Source organism: Oncorhynchus masou, chromosome 22, assembly GCF_036934945.1.
Source record: "Oncorhynchus masou masou isolate Uvic2021 chromosome 22, UVic_Omas_1.1, whole genome shotgun sequence".
NCBI lineage: Eukaryota > Metazoa > Chordata > Actinopteri > Salmoniformes > Salmonidae > Oncorhynchus > Oncorhynchus masou.
This window is the reverse complement of record NC_088233.1, coordinates 2,056,367-2,078,657: the sequence shown is the minus strand read 5'-3', so window position 1 is coordinate 2,078,657 and position 22,291 is coordinate 2,056,367. Positions and strand designations below refer to the sequence as shown.

Genomic DNA, 22,291 nt, shown 5'->3' with positions numbered 1-22,291 from the left:
GATAGTTACAGAGAACTTGTTTACAATGGTGGTCTGGCAAGAGGCAATACATCTGTCCTTATTCCTGTGATGTTTCCCAGAGCTGGACCAGTCCACCCTTTTCTGCAGTGGTTGGGGGTGTGGTTGTCATGTTGAACGGTGGTTGGGGGTGTGGTTGTCATGTTGAACGGTGGTTGGGGGTGTGGTCGTCATGTTGATGATAAATCAAATCAAATGTATTTATATAGCCCTTCGTACATCAGCTGATATCTCAAAGTGCTGTACAGAAACCCAGCCTAAAACCCCAAACAGCAAGCAATGCAGGTGTAGAAGCACGGTGGCTAGGAAAAACTCCCTAGAAAGGCCAGAACCTAGGAAGAAACCTAGAGAGGAACCAGGCTATGTGGGGTGGCCAGTCCTCTTCTGGCTGTGCCGGTTGGAGATTATAACAGAACATGGCCAAGATGTTCAAATGTTCATAAATGACCAGCATGGTCGAATAATAATAAGGCAGAACAGTTAAAACTGGAGCAGCAGCACGGCCAGGTGGACTGGGGACAGCAAGGAGTCATCATGTCAGGTAGTTCTGGGGCATGATCCTAGGGCTCAGGTCCTCCGAGAGAAAGAAAGAGAGAAGGAGAGAATTAGAGAATGCACACTTAGATTCACACAGGACACCGAATAGGACAGGAGAAGTACTCCAGATATAACAAACTGACCCTAGCCTCCCGACACATAAACTATTGCAGCATAAATACTGGAGGCTGAGACAGGAGGGGTCAGGAGACACTGCGGCCCCATCCGAGGACACCCCCAGACAGGGCCAAACAGGAAGGATATAACCCCACCCACTTTGCCAAAGCACAGCCCCCACACCACTAGAGGGATATCTTCAACCACCAACTTACCATCCTGAGACAAGGCTGAGTATAGCCCACAAAGATCTCCGCCACGGCACAACCCAAGGGGGGGCGCCAACCCAGACAGGATGACCACATCAGTGAATCAACCCACTCAGGTGACACACCCCTTCCAGGGACGGCATGAGAGAGCCCCAGTAAGTCAGTGATTCAAGCCCTGTAATAGGGTTAGAGGCAGAGAATCCCAGTGGAAAGAGGGGAACCGGCCAGGCAGAGACAGCAAGGGCGGTTCGTTGCTCCAGAGCCTTTCCGTTCACCTTCCCACTCCTGGGCCAGACTACACTCAATCATATGACCCACTGAAAAGATGAGTCTTCAGTAAAGACTTAAAGGTTGAGACCGAGTTTGTGTCTCTGACATGGGTAGGCAGACCGTTCCATAAAAATGGAGCTCTATAGGAGAAAGCCGTGCCTCCATCTGTTTGCTTAGAAATTCTAGGGACAATTAGGAGGCCTGCGTCTTGTGACCGTAGCGTACGTGCTGTTATGTACGGCAGGACCAAATCAGAGAGATAGGTAGGAGCAAGCCCATGTAATGCTTTGTAGGTTAGCAGTAAAACCTTGAAATCAGCCCTTGCTTTGACAGGAAGCCAGTGTAGAGGCTAGCACTGGAGTAATATGATACATTTTTTTGGTTCTAGTCAGGATTCTAGCAGCCGTATTTAGCACTAACTGAAGTTTATTTAGTGCTTTATCCGAGTAGCCGGAAAGTAGAGCATTGCAGTAGTCTAACCTAGAAGTGACAAAAGCATGGATTAATTTTTCTGCGTCATTTTTGGACAGAAAGTTTCTGATTTTTGCAATGTTACGTAGATGGTAAAAGCTGTCCTTGAAATGGTCTTGATATGTTCTTCAAAAGAGAGATCAGGGTCCAGAGTAACGCCGAGGTCCTTCACAGTTTTATTTGAGACGACTGTACAACCATTAAGATTAATTGTCAGATTCAACAGAAGATCCCTTTGTTTCTTGGGACCTAGAACAAGCATCTCTGTATTGTCCGAGTTTAAAAGTAGAAAGTTTGCAGCCATCCACTTCCTTATGTCTGAAACACATGCTTCTAGCAAGGGAAATTTTGGGGCTTCACCATGTTTCATTGAAATGTACAGCTGTGTGTCATCTGCATAGTAATGAAAGTTAACATTATGTTTTCGAATAACATCCCCAAGAGGTAAAATATATAGTGAAAACAATAGTGGTCCTAAAACGGAACCTTGAGGAACACCGAAATTTACAGTTGATTTGTCAGAGGACAAACCATTCACATACTGATACTGGCCTGTTGTAGAAGGTATATCAGAACTGATTTGTGGTGGGGGGTGTGGTTGTCATGTTGAACGGTGGTTGGGGGTGTGGTTGTCATGGTGAACGGTGGTTGGGGGTGTGGTTGTCATGGTGAACGGTGGTTGGGGGTGTGGTTGTCATGTTGAACGGTGGTTGGGGGTGTGGTTGTCATGTTGAACGGTGGTTGGGGGTGTGGTTGTCATGTTGAACGGTGGTGGGGGGTGTGGTTGTCATGTTGATGATACAGGCCTGTTGTAGAAAGTACATCAGAACTGATGAACGGTGGTTGGGGGTGTGGTTGTCATGTTGAACGGTGGTTGGGGGTGTGGTTGTCATGTTGAACGGTGGTTGGGGGTGTGGTTGTCATGTTGAACGGTGGTTGGGGGTGTGGTTGTCATGTTGAACGGTGGTGGGGGGTGTGGTTGTCATGTTGATGATACAGGCCTGTTGTAGAAAGTACATCAGAACTGATGAACGGTGGTTGGGGGTGTGGTTGTCATGGTGAACGGTGGTGGGGTGTGTGGTTGTCATGTTGAACGGTGGTTGGGGGTGTGGTTGTCATGTTGAACGGTAATTGGGGGTGTGGTTGTCATGGTGATGATACTGGCCTGTTGTAGAAGGTACATCAGAACTGATTTGTGGTGGGGGGTGTGGTTGTCATGTTGAACGGTGGTTGGGGGTGTGGTTGTCATGTTGAACGGTGGTTGGGGGTGTGGTTGTCATGTTTATGATACTGGCCTGTTGTAGAAAGTACATCAGAACTGATGAACGGTGGTTGGGGGTGTGGTTGTCATGGTGAACGGTGGTTGGGGTGTGGTTGTCATGTTGAACGGTGGTTGGGGGTGTGGTTGTCATGTTGATGATACTGGCCTGTTGTAGAAGGTACGTCAGAACTGATGAACGGTGGTTGGGGGTGTGGTTGTCATGGTGAACGGTGGTTGGGGGTGTGTTTGTCATGGTGAACGGTGGTTGGGGGTGTGGTTGTCATGTTGCACGGTGGTGGGGTGTGTGGTTGTCATGGTGATGATACTGGCCTGTTGTAGAAGGTACATCAGAACTGATGAATGGTGGTTGGGGGTGTGGTTGTCATGGTGAACGGTGGTTGGGGGTGTGGTTGTCATGTTGCACGGTGGTGGGGTGTGTGGTTGTCATGGTGATGATACTGGCCTGTTGTAGAAGGTACATCAGAACTGATGAATGGTGGTTGGGGGTGTGGTTGTCATGGTGAACGGTGGTTGGGGGTGTGGTTGTCATGTTGCACGGTGGTGGGGTGTGTGGTTGTCATGGTGATGATACTGGCCTGTTGTAGAAGGTACATCAGAACTGATGAATGGTGGTTGGGGGTGTGGTTGCCATGGTGAATGGTGGTTGGGGGTGTGGTTGTTATGGTGAACGGTGGTTGGGGGTGTGGTTGTCATGTTGAACGGTGGTTGGGGGGTGTGGTTGTCATGGTGATGATACTGGCCTGTTGTAGAAGGTACGTCAGAACTTTATGACCGGTGGTTGCTGCAAGATGGACCGATATTATTTCACTACACTAAAATGTGACATACATTATATCTTGATAAATATCTTGATAAATAACACTATGCACATTATACTTAACTCCAGATCGTTAGAAAATATCAATGTAACCTTAAAAAATACTGAATTGTACACGTTTTTTCAGATGATTCAAGTAACCCTATTTTAGACCACATTATACCGATTGTTATTACCAATGATGAGAATACCACTTCAAGTTGGACAGAATGACTTCTAAACAAAAAAGACATGCTATGTTAACCTCTGAATGAAGTTAATTTACTACGTTGAATTCATTAGCTGTATTAAGGATACAGTACGTCTCTCCTTTGTTTGGGGGAATTAAGTGTTATAGTGTTTGAAGTGCTTAAAACTCTTGAGCAATAATCCATTAGCATCCGGAAAGCATGTTCCTGGAACAGCTTTTCTGACTCCGACTGCAATTCTCAAACTATGGCCTCGTTCCAGGCTGACTAAATTGCAGTCGTGCTTGCATGCAGAATTTGATGTTTGCGAGGTCAGATGTCCATAGCTACAGAATTCACACCCCTTGACTTTTTTTCCTCTCCACATTTTGTTGTCACAGCCTGAATTTAAAATGGATTAAATTTGAGATTTTGGGTCACTGACCTACATACAATACCACATAATGTCAAAGTGGAATGATGTTTTCAGAAATTTTTGACAAATGAATAAAAAATGTAATATTGAGTATAGAGGGGTATGAATACTTTCTGAAGGCACTGTATGTATGTTGCTCATATATATATACACATATATATACACACATACATACATACACACACACACACACACACACACACACACACCAGTCAAAAGTTTGGACACACCTACTCATTCTAGGGTTTTACTAATAGCTATATATATGACATAGTTAGCTGATAAGTTCAACACCTCTCACTGTATGATCAGCCAGCCATCTGTAGTGAGTCTGGAACATTCCCAGGACGTTGGAGCTCCATATTCCCTCCCTTTAAAACCGGTTCAGCAACAACTGTGATGTGTGGGAGGGTCTCGAGTTCGATGCAAAGATGATCTATTTAATTGACAAGATAGCAGAGTGACCGCTTTAACAACAAAAATACATGTCTCAGTGAGTAAAGGCAAGTGAGATCAGGTGGTAACATTCTAGCCAATGAGAGGGCAGATACGCGTGCCAACAACACGCACCAGGAAGTCGTTGTTTCTCGAAGTTGCTGGGAAAAGGCCACGTGCATCTTCTTACATTTGTACCGGTAGGCTTTTACATGTGACATGATTTGTAGGCTACTTCCGACAGGGCTTCTGTGGGTTAAAGCCACACTCCTTATAAACAGTGGGGGGGGGGGGGGCACAGAGGCACCCAACAAATGGAGACAATGGAGAAAGTGCATCACATGGCTCAGTCGGTAGAGCATGGCGCTTGCAACGCCAAGCGTCATGGGTTCGATTCCCGCTGGGACCACCCATATGTAAAAGTAGTGGCCCCAGCCGACTTGTAAGTCGCTTTGGACAAAAGCGTCTGCTAAATGGGATATATTTATATATTTTATATTTTCACATAACAAATAGAAGTTCATTTCTGTGACATCTAGCAGCAACAATTACTTTAAAAGGTTATATCATTTGCAGACTCAAGAGACTATAACCGCGCCAGACAACACACAGATGGGTGGTTCGGTCTTTTGTCTCGACCGGCTCAGTGCGTTCCACAGGGACGCCGGCTCACGTTGACAACAATGCTTCCCACAATTGTTTAAAGTTGGTTGGAGGTCCTTTGGGTGGTGGGCCATTCTTGATACACACGGGAAACGGTTTAGTGTGAGAGAAAAAAACAGCAGCGTTGCAGTTCTTGACACAAACCGGTGCCACGTTCCAAGACACATACACGATCCCTGTCTCAAGGCTTAAAATAAAAATCCTTCTTTAACCCGTCTCCTCCCCTTCCTCTACAACTAATGAAACCCTAATGTCTTTGACCCCTGATTTAAAATGGTTTTAACAGGTGACAATCAATCAGGGATCATAGCCTTCACCTGGTCAATCTCACAGAAATAGCAGGTGTTCTTAATATTTTGTCCACTCGGTGTATGTTTCTATCAATCTAAAGATGGTGTGTGTTGTTTTATTGGCGTAATAAGTCCAGGATTCCAAACTCATAACACGGCTGTAAGAACAAAGCTTTAATTGCACTTTCAGACTTCCGATATTCTTCATTTAAACGCTTGATAAATATATTTTCATGCAGGATATGGCTAATATCACCACTATAGTGTTTTGGAGTTCTAGAACATAACTGTTGAACACCAACACACCCCCTGTACACACTATTGGCTATGTATCCACGCAAAGCGACACAATTCATGGTCACGTATTGGCTTAAACATCATTTATCATACACAACCTGGAGTGCAATTTCAATAACATTTTACAGGAGTGCAATTTACAACTAAGGTTGAGCATAACATACTGCAATCATTTACAACTTTTTTCTCTCCCAAAACTACAGTTATTTTAAAGCTGTGAATAAAAATTGGTAGTATCAGGAAGGAGGGGAAAAAAACAAAACGTATTGCTTAGTTGTCTATGATTGGTTTATAACTCCGTGGTGTTAAAACTGTATTCTTAATTTCTAGGATAGTCGTTGCTAAGCGGTCACAGTATCCAGAGTGAAGACGAGGATATTTCAGATCACTCACCATGCTTTTACTTCGTGTACCTGCAACACTACTTCTGAACTGGTTTGTACTAAAACAGACTCAGCTATTTTTTTAATATATATTTTAAATCCACACTGAGTGAATACTTCCCTTCCATAACCCATTCTCAGTCGAGGTTTCTTTCCTATATAAGCCATGCAAGGCATTTACAACGTAGTGCAAGAATCTATCAGGGTTAAGGCAACGTAATGGGTGGTTTGGTTGTTAAGGTGAGAGGAGACCACAACACGTACGTAGTCTGGTTGTTAACGTGAGGAGACGACAACACGTACGTAGTCTGGTTGTTAAGGTGAGAGGACACCACAACACGTACGTAGTCTGGTTGTTAAGGTGAGAGGAGGCGACAACGCGTACGTAGTCTGGTTGTTAAGGTGAGAGGAGACCACAACACGTACGTACGTAGTCTGGTTGTTAAGGTGAGAGACGACAACGCGTACGTAGTCTGGTTGTTAAGGTGAGAGGAGACGACAACGCGTACGTAGTCTGGTTGTTAAGGTGAGAGGAGACCACAACACGTACGTAGTCTGGTTGTTAAGGTGAGGAGACCACAACACGTACGTAGTCTGGTTGTTAAGGTGAGAGGAGACCACAACACGTACGTACGTAGTCTGGTTGTTAAGGTGAGAGGAGGCGACAACGCGTACGTAGTCTGGTTGTTAAGGTGAGGAGACAACAACGCGTACGTAGTCTGGTTGTTAAGGTGAGAGGAGACCACAACACGTACGTACGTAGTCTGGTTGTTAAGGTGAGAGGAGACGACAACGTGTACATTGTCTGGTTGTTAAGGTGAGAGGAGACGACAATGTGTACGTAGTCTGGTTATTAAGGTGAGAGGAGACCACAACACGTACGTACCTAGTCTGGTTGTTAAGGTGAGAGGAGACAACAACGCGTACGTAGTCTGGTTGTTAAGGTGAGAGGAGACCACAACACGTACGTAGTCTGGTTGTTAAGGTGAGAGGAGACAACAACGCGTACGTACGTAGTCTGGTTGTTAAGGTAAGAGGAGATGAGACAACATGCAGGACTAGTACACGGGTACCACATGACAGCTGTTAGAATGAAAAGTGAGCAGCATAGTTCTCTATTGGTCAGAACTCCAACTTAAAAACATCTGTGTGATGGACCTGACCAGTTAGGATTCAACCCATATTAGTGTTTCCGTGGCAGCATGACACATGCATATATAGTTTCAATCTGTGCCAACTAAGATCAGCTGTGTAACCACTTGTCAATTTTACGTAACAATAATAACAAGAGTTTCTATGGTATATTGATACATTTTCACATATACGCTACTGTCCTTTTAAAAGATGCTATTCATTGCATGTCTTTGTAGTTGTGTTATAATATTGTGCAAGTTTATAAAGTACATAGCTCTAACTGCTAGCATCGTACGAACTATACTGATCTCACAAGCTTACGGTCAGTTTTGCTACAAATGTTTTTTTTTTGCTACCTTGTAGCTCGCCAGATCGGGCTGATTTGTTACGAGACGAATCTAATCTAATCTAATTGCTAAATGGTGTCATATTTGCTGTTGCATTTCTGCTTCCCTCGTCAGACACATTTGAAAAATCGCTCACCCTACTCAATAAGATCAGTGATCTGGTTTCTGTGTTCACCGTGTCCAGCTGAGGACTTTTCACACTACTGAGCCAAACCAGCCCAGTGGATTGTTGGGTTGGATTATCAGGACAGTGTAAAAAGAGTACTGGTGATCTTGTGTCTCTGTACAGCTGATTGGTATCTCTTGTCTTCTAAGCCCAGGGTCGTGTTCAGTAGGTATGAAAATGGAAGAAAGCTCCCCTAAACGGGTGGTAATATCTTGAACCTGTCCAATACGAAGCGCTTGCAAAAAAAAAAAAATGGTCCGTCGAGCACAACATTATTATTTTTTTGCTACGGTATGCCCTAATGAACATGACCCAGGGCTAACGGTGACTGTCTCCTCTTGTCTGTCTTCTATCCCTGGTCTGTGTCAGTGAGGTAGAAGCCCAGCTTGGCCACAGTCATCTCCCGCCGTAGACGTGTCACTTCCCAGAACATCTGCTCCGCTGGGGGGAGGGGGGGGGTCAGGGGTCAAAGACATTAGGGTTTCATTAGTTGAAAGGGATTCAGAACACCAGACAGATTTGCTGTCTACATTGACAAAAGAGGAATGTAAATGCCAGGAGACAACACTGTTAAAAATGGGTCCATTGTTGACCTCAGTGTTTATCTGCTAAGAGGAAGGGCGTCACACTTACCATCATGTCTGACCAGGCCCTGCTGAATGTAGCGGATATAGGTGAAGAAATCACACACCGCTGTAATCTGGAGGGGTTGGAAATGAGAACGGGTTTCACAATTTCAAAATAAAAGTTCTGTCATGATAAAAGTCTTTATGAACACAAAAAGGTAGCCATATTCATCTGAATGAATGAATGTTATGCATCAATGTTCAGAATGCATAATGTTGTTTAAATGATTAGGAAACAACAAACATGGTTAGGTACCCGTGCCCTGCTGGAGGGAGAGATGTGGTAGTAACTCTCTCGGTCTCCAAGTTTGATGCGGTGCTTACAGGACCGGGACATGCCGCTCAACGCACACTTCCTGTCAGAGGCAGAGAAACATAACACTACTCGCTCATTTATCTATGGAACTCTATGGGCCAGTTTCCAGACTTCATTCATCTATGGAACTCTATGGGCCAGTTTCCAGACCTCATTCATCTATAGAACTCTATGGGCCAGTTTCCAGACCTCATTCATCTATAGAACTCTATGGGCCAGTTTCCAGACCTCATTCATCTATGGAACTCTATGGGCCAGTTTCCAGACCTCATTCATCTATAGAACTCTATGGGCCAGTTTCCAGAAATTCATCTATGGGGCCGGTTTCCGGAACAAATGAAGACTAATCCTTAGTTTTTGTTGCCTAAGAGCAGGCTTATTCTGGGTCTGTGAAATTAGCCCGACATGTAAACGATATGAAAATGTCATTGTTAGTTGTTTAACATTATAAACAATAAATGAACAAAGAGTGGTCTGGAACAGTGGAACAAGACATGCCTGCCTGGTTAGACAAAGTGTTAGAGGACATTCTGACGAAGAAGAGCGACTAAGGAGAGCGACGAAGAGCGACTCAGTATACAGTACTACACACAGTCACACCATAGAACAAGTCCTTTTTTTGTGGAAAAAAAAGGAAAGTAAATAAAACGATTGGCTCCTAAAAAAAAAAAATGCACTTACGTCTCTACTGCTGCTCTCAGGCCACTGGGGAAAGGAATTCAATCAAATGGTGAATAGGAAGCATGAGGTGAAGCAACGTAGCCCATTGAGTCAACCCATTAGCACTCAGAAAACCCCAAACAGATTTGAAGAGAAACCCAAAACCAATCTATTAGAAAGTCAGACAAATCCCCAACCCACCCCCCCAAAAAGACATCAAGCTATAGACAGAAACTACTGATGGGTTTTGACTTCTAAAGTTGAAATATGGTTAAATCATCCGGTACCCTATGGAAATGAGGACTGAAGGATTGAGCTGGAATGTTCTGAGTGAAGGAAAGATAATCACATGGTCACTGATGGATGGAGAGCTGTGGATTACTGAGGAATGGGGGCCGAGGTCACATTAAGGGAGAAGGAGCAGTTTATTACCCTATATATAACAGTGGTATATGTATATATATGTATATATATGTATATATGTATATATAACAGTGGTATATGTATATATATGTATATAACAGTGGTATATGTATATATATGTATATAACAGTGGTATATGTATATATATGTATATAACAGTGGTATATGTATATATATATATATATAACAGTGGTATATGTATATATATGTATATAACAGTGGTATATGTATATATATGTATATAACAGTGGTATATGTATATATATGTATATATATAACAGTGGTATATGTATATATATATATATATATAACAGTGGTATATGTATATATATGTATATAACAGTGGTATATGTATATATATATATATATATATAACAGTGGTATATGTATATATATGTATATAACAGTGGTATATGTATATATATGTATATAACAGTGGTATATGTATATATATGTATATAACAGTGGTATATGTATATATATATATATATATATAACAGTGGTATATGTATATATATGTATATAACAGTGGTATATATATATATATGTATATAACAGTGGTATATGTATATATATGTATATAACAGTGGTATATGTATATATATATATATATATATAACAGTGGTATATGTATATATATGTATATAACAGTGGTATATGTATATATATGTATATAACAGTGGTATATATATATATATATATGTATATAACAGTGGTATATATATATATATATATGTATATAACAGTGGTATATATATATATATATGTATATATATGTATATATATGTATATATGTATATATATATATATATAACAGTGGTATATATATATATGTATATATATATATATAACAGTGGTATATATATATATGTATATATATATATAACAGTGGTATATATATATATATATAACAGTGGTATATGTATATGTATATATATATATATAACAGTGGTATATGTATATGTATATATATATATATAACAGTGGTATATATATATATATGTATATATATATATAACAGTGGTATATATATATATATATATATATATATATATATACATACACACACATACATACTACCACCGGTGGGAACATGCTTTTGTCTGTTCAGTTGTCTTGATTCATTGGGTGAATAAACTTGGGTCTGAGTTTTACTCATCGTCCGTGAGTGTTTACTCCGTTCACTTAGAACCTAACACTATATAAAAACACAATTTTGATGGCAACAACATTGGGCGGGGACACGGTGGGGAACATGTGTGTCTGAGGAAGTGTGATGTCATTCATGTTTGTGGAAATGTAAACGATTAGTTATTTATTGTTCTTTTTTTAATGCTTTTTTTTTGTTGGTTTGTTGTAAAATAAAATATTACAAAAAAAGACCCACCAAGTTCCTTTAATGTGATATTCATCACAGAAGACAGGTGTAGTCACCAAGAGGAGAGGAACTGTCCGTTTTAATTTGAGCATGAATAGGCAGTGAATGAGAATAAGAGGTGACAGAGTAAGAACGAGTGATGGGAGTAGTGCAGATGTGATTACTGTTGTCAAGATAGTATCTACAACAACAACAAAAAATTACCCAGAATACATTTCCTGAGGAAAACAGCCTTGTAAAAACGTTGACTGATCACTCACTTGGGCCCGCCACACTCTACGGCGTTGGCTTTGATCATGGGTAAAGCAGACACGGCCACCGGTTCGATGGTCAGCGAGTTGTTCTCCACTGCATTCTGCACCGACTGAGACAACTGTTGACACAAGACTATTAATAAAAACCTGAATAAAAACAACAAAAAGACAAACAAGGCCCTCTCCCAGACACATACAGAATATAGACGTTGAATCTTGTGACTGACTTGTTTCATGTGAATTGTGTCACTAAGCATTTGTCTAATCTGAATGTTACAGATGAACTTCCCTCTCAGAATAATAACATTCCATTGTGGTACGAGTCATTGTGCCGTGCCATTGTGGTACGAGTCGTTGTGCCGTGCCATTGTGGTACGAGTCGTTGTGCCGTGCCATTGTGGTACGAGTCGTTGTGCCGTGCCATTGTGGTACGAGTCGTTGTGCCGTGCCATTGTGGTACGAGTCGTTGGGCCGTGCCATTGTGGTACGAGTCGTTGTGCCGTGCCATTGTGGTACGAGTCGTTGTGCCGTGCCATTGTGGTACGAGTCGTTGTGCCGTGCCATTGTGGTACGAGTCGTTGTGCCGTGCCATTGTGGTACGAGTCGTTGTGCCGTGCAATTGTGGTACGAGTCGTTGTGCCGTGCCATTGTGGTACGAGTCGTTGTGCCGTGCCATTGTGGTACGAGTCGTTGTGCCGTGCCATTGTGGTACGAGTCGTTGTGCCGTGCCATTGTGGTACGAGTCGTTGTGCCATTCCATTGTGGTACGAGTCGTTGTGCCATTCCATTGTGGTACGAGTCGTTGTGCCATTCCATTGTGGTACGAGAAATTGTGCCATTCTATTCTGTCTGTACGTACAGTTGAAGTCTGAAGTCTACACACACCTTAGCCAAATTTAAACTCAGTTTTTTCACAATCCCTGACATTTAATCCTAGTAAAAAGTCCCTGTCTTAGGTCAGTTAGGATCACCACTTTATTTTAAGAATGTGACATGTCAGAATAATAGTAGCGAGAGATTTATTTCAGCTTTTATTTTCTTTAATCACATTCCCAGTGGGTCAGAAGTTAACATACACTTAATTAGTATTTGGTAGCATTGCCTTTAAAATGGTTTAACTTGGGTCAAACGTTTTGGGTAGCCTTCCACAAGCTTGCCACAATAAGTTGGGTGAATTTTGGACCATTCCTCCTGACAGAGCTGGTGTAACTGAGTCAGGTTTGTAGGCCTCCTTGCTCGCACACACTTTTTCAGTTCTTGCCCACATATTTTCTATAGGATTGAGGTCAGGGTTTGTGATGGCCACTCCAGTACCTTGACTTTGTTGTCCTTAAGCCATTTTGCAACAACTTTGGAAGTATGCTTGGGGTCATTGTCCATCTGGAAGATCCATTTGCGACCAAGCTTTAACTTCCTGACTGATGTCTTGAGATGTTGCTTCTGTAAATCTACATAATTTTCCATCCTCATGATGCCAACTATTTTGTGAAGTGCACCAGTCCCTTCTGCAGCAAAGCACCCCCACAACATGATGCTGCCATTACATTTACATTTAAGTCATTTAGCAGACGCTCTTATCCAGAGCGACTTACAAATTGGTGAATTCACCTTCTGACATCCAGTGGAACAGCCACTTTACAATAGTGCATCTAAGTCATTAAGGGGGGGGGGGTGAGAAGGATTACTTATCCTATCCTAGGTATTCCTTGAAGAGGTGGGGTTTCAGGTGTCTCCGGAAGGTGGTGATTGACTCCGCTGTCCTGGCGTCGTGAGGGAGTTTGTTCCACCATTGGGGGGCCAGAGCAGCGAACAGTTTTGACTGGGCTGAGCGGGAACTGTACTTCCTCAATGGTAGGGAGGCGAGCAGGCCAGAGGTGGATGAACGCAGTGCCCTTGCTTGGGTGTAGGGCCTGATCAGAGCCTGGAGGTACTGCGGTGCCGTTCCCCTCACAGCTCCGTAGGCAAGCACCATGGTCTTGTAGCGGATGCGAGCTTCAACTGGAAGCCAGTGGAGAGAGCGGAGGAGCGGGGTGACGTGAGAGAACTTGGGAAGGTTGAACACCAGACGGGCTGCGGCGTTCTGGATGAGTTGTAGGGGTTTAATGGCACAGGCAGGGAGCCCAGCCAACAGCGAGTTGCAGTAATCCAGACGGGAGATGACAAGTGCCTGGATTAGGACCTGCGCCGCTTCCTGTGTGAGGCAGGGTCGTACTCTGCGGATGTTGTAGAGCATGAACCTACAGGAACGGGCCACCGCCATGATGTTGGTTGAGAACGACAGGGTGTTGTCCAGGATCACGCCAAGGTTCTTAGCGCTCTGGGAGGAGGACACAATGGAGTTGTCAACCGTGATGGCGAGGTCATGGAACGGGCAGTCCTTCCCCGGGAGGAAGAGCAGCTCCGTCTTGCCGAGGTTCAGCTTGAGGTGGTGATCCGTCATCCACACTGATATGTCTGCCAGACATGCAGAGATGCGATTCGCCACCTGGTCATCAGAAGGGGGAAAGGAGAAGATTAATTGTGTGTCGTCTGCATAGCAATGATAGGAGAGACCATGTGAGGTTATGACAGAGCCAAGTGACTTGGTGTATAGCGAGAATAGGAGAGGGCCTAGAACAGAGCCCTGGGGGACACCAGTGGTGAGAGCGCGTGGCGAGGAGACAGATTCTCGCCACGCCACCTGGTAGGAGCGACCTGTCAGGTAGGACGCAATCCAAGCGTGGGCCGCGCGGAGATGCCCAACTCGGAGAGGGTGGAGAGGAGGATCTGATGGTTCACAGTATCGAAGGCAGCCGATAGGTCTAGAAGGATGAGAGCAGAGGAGAGAGAGTTAGCTTTAGCAGTGCGGAGCGCCTCCGTGATGCAGAGAAGAGCAGTCTCAGTTGAATGACTAGTCTTGAAACCTGACTGATTTGGATCAAGAAGGTCATTCTGAGAGAGATAGAGGGAGAGCTGGCCAAGGACGGCACGTTCAAGAGTTTTGGAGAGAAAAGAAAGAAGGGATACTGGTCTGTAGTTGTTGACATCGGAGGGATCGAGTGTAGGTTTCTTCAGAAGGGGTGCAACTCTCGCTCTCTTGAAGACGGAAGGGACGTAGCCAGCGGTCAGGGATGAGTTGATGAGCGAGGTGAGGTAAGGGAGAAGGTCCCCGGAAATGGTCTGGAGGAGAGAGGAGGGGATAGGGTCGAGCGGGCAGGTTGTTGGGCGGCCGGCCGTCACAAGAAGCGAGATTTCATCTGGAGAGAGAGGGAGAAAGAGGTCAGAGCACAGGGTAGGGCAGTGTGAGCAGAACCAGCGGTGTCGTTTGACTTAGCAAACGAGGATCGGATGTCGTCGACCTTCTTTTCAAAATGGTTGACGAAGTCATCTGCAGAGAGGGAGGAGGGGGGAGGGGGAGGAGGATTCAGAAGGGAGGAGAAGGTGGCAAAGAGCTTCCTAGGGTTAGAGGCAGATGCTTGGAATTTAGAGTGGTAGAAAGTGGCTTTAGCAGCAGAGACAGAGGAGGAAAATGTAGAGAGGAGGGAGTGAAAGGATGCCAGGTCCGCAGGGAGGCGAGTTTTCCTCCATTTCCGCTCGGCTGCCCGGAGCTCTGTTCTGTGAGCTCGCAATGAGTCATCGAGCCACGGAGCGGGAGGGGAGGACCGAGCCGGCCTGGAGGATAGGGGACATAGAGAGTCAAAGGATGCAGAAAGGGAAGAGAGGAGGGTTGAGGAGGCAGAGTCAGGAGAAAGGTTGGAGAAGGTATGAGCAGAGGGAAGAGATGAAAGGATGGAAGAGGAAAGAGTAGCGGGGAGAGAGAGCGAAGGTTGGGACGGCGCGATACCATCCGAGTAGGGGCAGTGTGGGAAGTGTTGGATGAGAGCGAGAGGGAAAAGGATACAAGGTAGTGGTCGGAGACTTGGAGGGGAGTTGCAGTGAGGTTAGTGGAAGAACAGCATCTAGTAAAGATGAGGTCGAGCGTATTGCCTGCCTTGTGAGTAGGGGGGAAGGTGAGAGGGTGAGGTCAAAAGAGGAGAGGAGTGGAAAGAAGGAGGCAGAGAGGAATGAGTCAAAGGTAGACGTGGGGAGGTTAAAGTCGCCCAGGACTGTGAGAGGTGAGCCGTCCTCAGGAAAGGAGCTTATCAAGGCATCAAGCTCATTGATGAACTCTCCGAGGGAACCTGGAGGGCGATAAATGATAAGAATGTTAAGCTTGAAAGGGCTGGTAACTGTGACAGCATGGAATTCAAAGGAGGCGATAGATAGATGGGTAAGGGGAGAGAGAGAGAATGACCACTTGGGAGAGATGAGGATCCCGGTGCCACCACCCCGCTGACCAGAAGCTCTCGGGGTGTGCGAGAACACGTGGGCGGACGAAGAGAGAGCAGTAGGAGTAGCAGTGTTATCTGTGGTGATCCATGTTTCCGTCAGTGCCAGGAAGTCGAGGGACTGGAGGGAGGCATAGGCTGAGATGAACTCTGCCTTGTTGGCCGCAGATCGGCAGTTCCAGAGGCTACCGGAGACCAGGAACTCCACGTGGGTCGTGCGCGCTGGGACCACCAGATTAGGGTGGCCGCGGCCACGCGGTGTGGAGCGTTTGTATGGTCTGTGCAGAGAGGAGAGAACAGGGATAGATAGACACATAGTTAACAGGGTACAGAAGAGGCTACGCTAATGCAAAGGAGATTGGAATGACAAGTGGACTACACGTCTCGAATGTTCAGAAAGTTAAGCTTACGTAGCAAGAATCTTATTGACTAAAATGATTGAAATGAAACAGTACTGCTGGAGTAGGCTAGCTGGTAGTGGCTGCGATGTTGACACTACACTAATCAAGTCGTTCCGTCGAGTGTAATAGTTTCTACAGTGCTGCTATTCGGGGGCTAGCTGGCTAGCTAGCAAGGTTGATTGCGTTCCGTTACTTAAAAGAACGACAATAGCTGGCTGGCTAACCTAGAAAATCGCTCTAGGCTACACAATTGTCTTAGATACAAAGACGGCTATGTAGCTAGCTAGCTACGATCAAACAAAACAAACCGTTGTACTGTAATAGTTACAACAGTGCTGCTATTCGGGGCTAGCTGGCTAGCTACGTTAGAAGAACGACAATAGCTGGCCAGCTAACCTAGAAAATCGCTCTAGACTACACAATTGTCTTAGATACAAAGACGGCTATGTAGCTGGCTAGCTACGATCAAACAAATCAAACCGTTGTACTGTAATGAAGTGAAATGAAAATGTGATACTACCTGTGGAACGACGCGGAATGTTGACCGGGTAGTTGGAGTTCAATTCGGTAGAGGTTGGCTAGCTGTTGGCTAGCTAGCTAGCAGCATTTCCTACGTTAAGGACGACAAATAGCTGGCTAGCTAACCTCGGTGAGTCCATCCCCGTGCTTCACGGTTGGAATGGTGTTCTTCGCCTTGCAAGCCTCCCCCGTTTTCCTCCAAACATAACGATGGTCATTATGGCCAAAGAGTTCTATTTTTGGACATTTTTGGACATTTCTCCAAAAAGTACGATCTTTGTCCCCATGTGCAGTTGCAAACCGTAGTCTGGCTTTTTTAAGGCGGTTTTGGAGCAGTGGCTTCTTCCTTGCTGAGCGGTCTTTCAGGTTATGTCGACATAGGACTCATTTTACTGTGGATATAGATACTTTTGTACCTGTTTCCTCCAGCATCTTCGCACGGTCCTTTGCTGTTGTTCTGGGATTGATTTGCACTTTTCGCACCAAAGTACGTTCATCTCCAGGAGACAGAATTCATCTCCTTCCTGAGCGGTATGACGGCTGTGTGGTCCCACGGTGTTTATACTTGCGTACTATTGTTTGTACAGATGAACGTGGTACCTTCAGGCGTTTGGAAATTGCTCCCAAGGATGAACCAGACTTGTTGAGGTCTACAATTTTTTCTTCTGAGGTCTTGGCTGATTTTCTTTGATTTTCCCATGATGTCAAGCAAGGAGGCACTGAGTTTGAAGGTAGGACTTGAAATACATCCACAGGTACACCTCCAATTGACTCAAATGATGTAAATTAGCCCATCAGAAGCTTCTAAAGCCATGACATCATTTTCTGAAACTTCTGACCCACTGGAATTGTGATACAGTGAAATAATCTGTCTCTAAACAATTGTTGGAAAAAAATTACTTGTGTCATGCACAAAGTAGATGTCCTAACCGACTTGCCAAAACTATAGTTTGTTAACAAGAAATTTGTGGAGTGGTTGAAAAACGAGTTTTTAAATGACTCTAACCTAAGTGTATGTGAACTTCCGACTTCAACTGTATGTAGAGAAAAACACAGTAAGGTACATACCTCAGATTTGGTGAAGGAGAGACAGGGGCCGATGTCCTCTCTGTAGATACGGCCCAGGAAGGCTGACGTTCTGTCCAGACTCGGTCTGTCTCTCCAGGTCAGGAACTCTGCATACAGCACGTTGTCCATCTGAGGACAGGAAACACTGTATCATTGTAATGAGAAATGATTTTATTTAATTATTTTCCTGTATTTGATTTACTGTGTATATAGATTAATATGTAATAAACATGATTGTATTTGCAGGACAGATGCGAAACAGGAGTTAACCAGGTATATTTAAGTAAGTAGTTGTCACTTGTAAGTCTATAATCATCTGTTGCAACTTTATTGATGTTCCTACCTTTGACCTGTTAAACTGCCAGTATTGAACGTTATGGTTCAAGTTCGATGCCAGATTGATAATGTATCTGTGATTCTAGAGCAGCTTTTGTCTTCCTACAAGCCTCTCTCACTGGTGTGATTCTAGAGCAGCTGTTGTCTTCCTACTACAAGCCTCTCTCACTGGTGTGATTCTAGAGCAGCTGTTGTCTTCTTACAAGCCTCGCTCACTGGTGTGATTCTAGAGCAGCTGTCTTCCTACTACAAGCCCCTCTCACTGGTGTGATTCTAGAGCAGCTGGTGTCTTCCTACAAGCCCCTCTCACTGGTGTGATTCTAGAGCAGCTGTTGTCTTCCTACAAGCCTCTCTCACTGGTGTGATTCTAGAGAAGCTGTTGTCTTCCTACAAGCCCCTCTCACTGGTGTGATTCTAGAGCAGCTGTTGTCTTCCTACAAGCCCCTCTCACTGGTGTGATTCTAGAGCAGCTGTTGTCTTCCTTACAAGCCCCTCTCACTGGTGTGATTCTAGAGCAGCTGTTGTCTTCCTACAAGCCTCTCTCACTGGTGTGATTCTAGAGAAGCTGTTGTCTTCTTACAAGCTGGTGTGATACTGGTGTGATTCTAGAGCAGCTGTTGTCTTCCTACAAGCCTCTCTCACTGGTGTGATTCTAGAGCAGCTGTTGTCTTCCTACAAGCCTGTCACTGGTGTGATTCTAGAGCAGCTGTTGTCTTCCTACAAGCCTGTCACTGGGGTGATTCTAGAGCAGCTGTTGTCTTCCTACAAGCCTCTCTCACTGGTGTGATTCTAGAGCAGCTGTTGTCTTCCTACAAGCCTGTCACTGGGGTGATTCTAGAGCAGCTGTTGTCTTCCTACAAGCCTCTCTCACTGGTGTGATTCTAGAGCAGCTGTTGTCTTCCTACTACAAGCCTCTCTCACTGGTGTGATTCTAGAGCAGCTGTTGTCTTCTTACAAGCCTCGCTCACTGGTGTGATTCTAGAGCAGCTGTCTTCCTACTACAAGCCCCTCTCACTGGTGTGATTCTAGAGCAGCTGGTGTCTTCCTACAAGCCCCTCTCACTGGTGTGATTCTAGAGCAGCTGTTGTCTTCCTTACAAGCCCCTCTCACTGGTGTGATTCTAGAGCAGCTGTTGTCTTCCTACAAGCCTCTCTCACTGGTGTGATTCTAGAGAAGCTGTTGTCTTCCTACAAGCCCCTCTCACTGGTGTGATTCTAGAGCAGCTGTTGTCTTCCTACAAGCCCCTCTCACTGGTGTGATTCTAGAGCAGCTGTTGTCTTCCTTACAAGCCCCTCTCACTGGTGTGATTCTAGAGCAGCTGTTGTCTTCCTACAAGCCTCTCTCACTGGTGTGATTCTAGAGAAGCTGTTGTCTTCTTACAAGCTGGTGTGATACTGGTGTGATTCTAGAGCAGCTGTTGTCTTCCTACAAGCCTCTCTCACTGGTGTGATTCTAGAGCAGCTGTTGTCTTCCTACAAGCCTGTCACTGGTGTGATTCTAGAGCAGCTGTTGTCTTCCTACAAGCCTGTCACTGGGGTGATTCTAGAGCAGCTGTTGTCTTCCTACAAGCCTCTCTCACTGGTGTGATTCTAGAGCAGCTGTTGTCTTCCTACAAGCCTGTCACTGGGGTGATTCTAGAGCAGCTGTTGTCTTCCTACTACAAGCCTCTCTCACTGGGGTGATTCTAGAGCAGCTGTTGTCTTCCTACAAGCCCCTCTCACTGGTGTGATTCTGGAGCAGCTGTTGTCTTCCTACTACAAGCCTCTCACTGGTGTGATTCTAGAGCAGCTGTTGTCTTCCTTGCAAGCCTCTCTCACTGGTGTGATTCCATGACATTTGGTACTGTGTGGTTAATATATAAGGGCTTCCTCAGAGAAGGCATGACATTTACAGTCTTATTCTAAAATGGATTAAATAACTAATTTTACTCAATCGACACACAATAACCCATAATGATAACGCAAAAACAGGGTTAAAAACATTTTTGCAAATGTGTAAAAAAAAAAATATCTAAAACTGAAGTAACTTATTTAGATCAGTATTCAAACCCTTTGATATTATACTTAAAAATGAGCTCAGGTGCATCCTGTTTCCATTGAATATCCTTGAGATGATTTTACAAGTTGATTGGAGTCCATCTGTTGTAAATTCTATTGATTGGACATGATTTGGAAAAGCACACCTGTCTATATTAAAAGGTTCCATAGTTGAAATTGCATGTCAGGGAAAAACACAAGCTAGAGGTAGAAGGAACTGTCGATAGAGCTCCGAGACAGGATTGTGTCGAGGCACAGATCCGGGGAAGGGTACCAAAAAAAATGTCTTCAACATTGAAAGTCTGCAAAAACACAGTGGCCTCCATCATTCTTAAATGGGAGAAGTTTGGAACCACCAACTCTCTTCCTGGCTGCCCGGCCAAACAGCAATTGGGGAAGAAGGGCCTTGGTCAGGAAGGTGACCAAGAACTGATGGTCACTTTGACAGAGCTCCAGAGTTCCTCTGTGGAGATGGGAGAACCTTCCAGAAGGACAACCATCTCTGCAGCACTCCACCAATCAGGCCTTTATGGTAGAGTGGTCAGACGGAAGCCACTCCTCAGTAAAAAGGCACATGACCGCCCATTTGTAGTTTGCTAAAAGGCACCTAAAGACTCTTAGACCATGAGGTGAAAAAATTATTGTTGTCTATCAACAATGACAAGCCACCGGGGTCTGACAATCTAGATGGAAAATGACTGAGGATGATAGCAGACGATATTGCCACATCTTCAATTTAAGCCTACTGTAGAGCGTGTGCCCTCAGGCCTGGAGGGAAAGTCATTCCGCTACCCAAGAATAGTAAAGCTCCCTTTACTGGCTCAAATAGCCGACCAATCAGCCTGTTACCAACCCTTAGTAAACTTCTGTACATTTTTTGTTTACCAGATACAGTAAACAATTGACAACATAATTTCAGATTGCTTATAGGGAAGGACACTCAACAAGCACAGTACTTACACAAATGACTGATGATTGGAGAGCAATTGATGATACAATTATTGTAGAGGCTGTCTTGTTAGACTTCAATGCAGCTTTTGACATTATTGATCATAATCTGCTGCTGGAAAGTATGTGTTATGGCTTTACACCCCCTGCTATAATGTGGATAAAGAGTTACTTGTCCAACAGAACACAGAGGGTGTTCTTAAATGGAAGCATATCAAATATAATCCAGTTTGAATCAGGAATTCCCCAGGGTAGCTGTTTAGGCCCCTTGCATTTTAAAATTTTTACTAACGACATTCCCCTGACTGAGCAAAGGCAGAGTGTCAACAAATGCGGATGACTCAACACTATACACATCAGCTACTACAGCGACTGAAATGACTGCAACACTTAACAAAGAGCTGCAGTTAGTTTCAGAGTGGGTGGTAAAGGAATAAGTTAGCCCTAAATAATTCTAAAACTAAAAGCATTGTATTTGGAACAAAACACTTACTAAACCCTAAACCTCAACCAAATCTAGTAATAAATCATGTGGAAATTGAGCAAGTTGAGGTGACTAAACTGCTTGGAGTAACACTATATTGTAAACTGTCATGGACAAAACATATTGATACAACAGTAACTAAGGGAGAAGTCTGTCCAAAATTGCAATTGGCTCAGAACAGGGCAGCACGGCTGGCCCTTGGATGTACACAGAGAGGTAATATTAATAATATGCATGTCAATCTCTCCTGGCTGAAAGTGGAGGAGAGATGGACTTCATCACTACTTTTATTTCTGAGAGGTATTGACATGTTGAATGCACCGAGCTGTCTATCACAGCTCGGACACCCATACATACCCCACAAGACATGCCTCCAGAGGTCTCTTCACAGTCCCCAAGTCCAGAACAGACTATGGGAGGCACACAGCACTACACAGAGCCATGACTACATGGAACTCTATTCCTACTTGAAGCATGGTGGTGGCAGCATCATGCC

At 44.4% G+C, this 22,291-nt stretch overlaps 1 protein-coding gene across 5 annotated transcripts in view; it reads right to left on the bottom strand.

Moving 5' to 3' along the window:
- Nucleotides 1-5,866: 5,866 nt before the first annotated feature.
- The window catches only part of LOC135508882 (guanine nucleotide exchange factor for Rab-3A-like), a 29,283-nt gene continuing 12,858 nt past the window's right edge, over nt 5,867-22,291 (bottom strand). For 3 of the 5 annotated variants that reach the window (XM_064929087.1, XM_064929090.1, XM_064929088.1), the window contains 6 exons: nt 17,992-18,120; nt 11,703-11,815; nt 9,663-9,686; nt 8,922-9,021; nt 8,673-8,739; nt 5,867-8,480 (listed from right to left, as the gene is read on the bottom strand). In XM_064929087.1, coding sequence (XP_064785159.1) covers nt 8,389-8,480; nt 8,673-8,739; nt 8,922-9,021; nt 9,663-9,686; nt 11,703-11,815; nt 17,992-18,120 — 525 coding nt within the window. In that variant the 3' untranslated portion in view covers nt 5,867-8,388. The remainder of the gene's footprint in view (nt 8,481-8,672; nt 8,740-8,921; nt 9,022-9,662; nt 9,687-11,702; nt 11,816-17,991; nt 18,121-22,291) is intronic. The other 2 variants (XM_064929089.1, XM_064929091.1) reach the window with 1 other exon arrangement.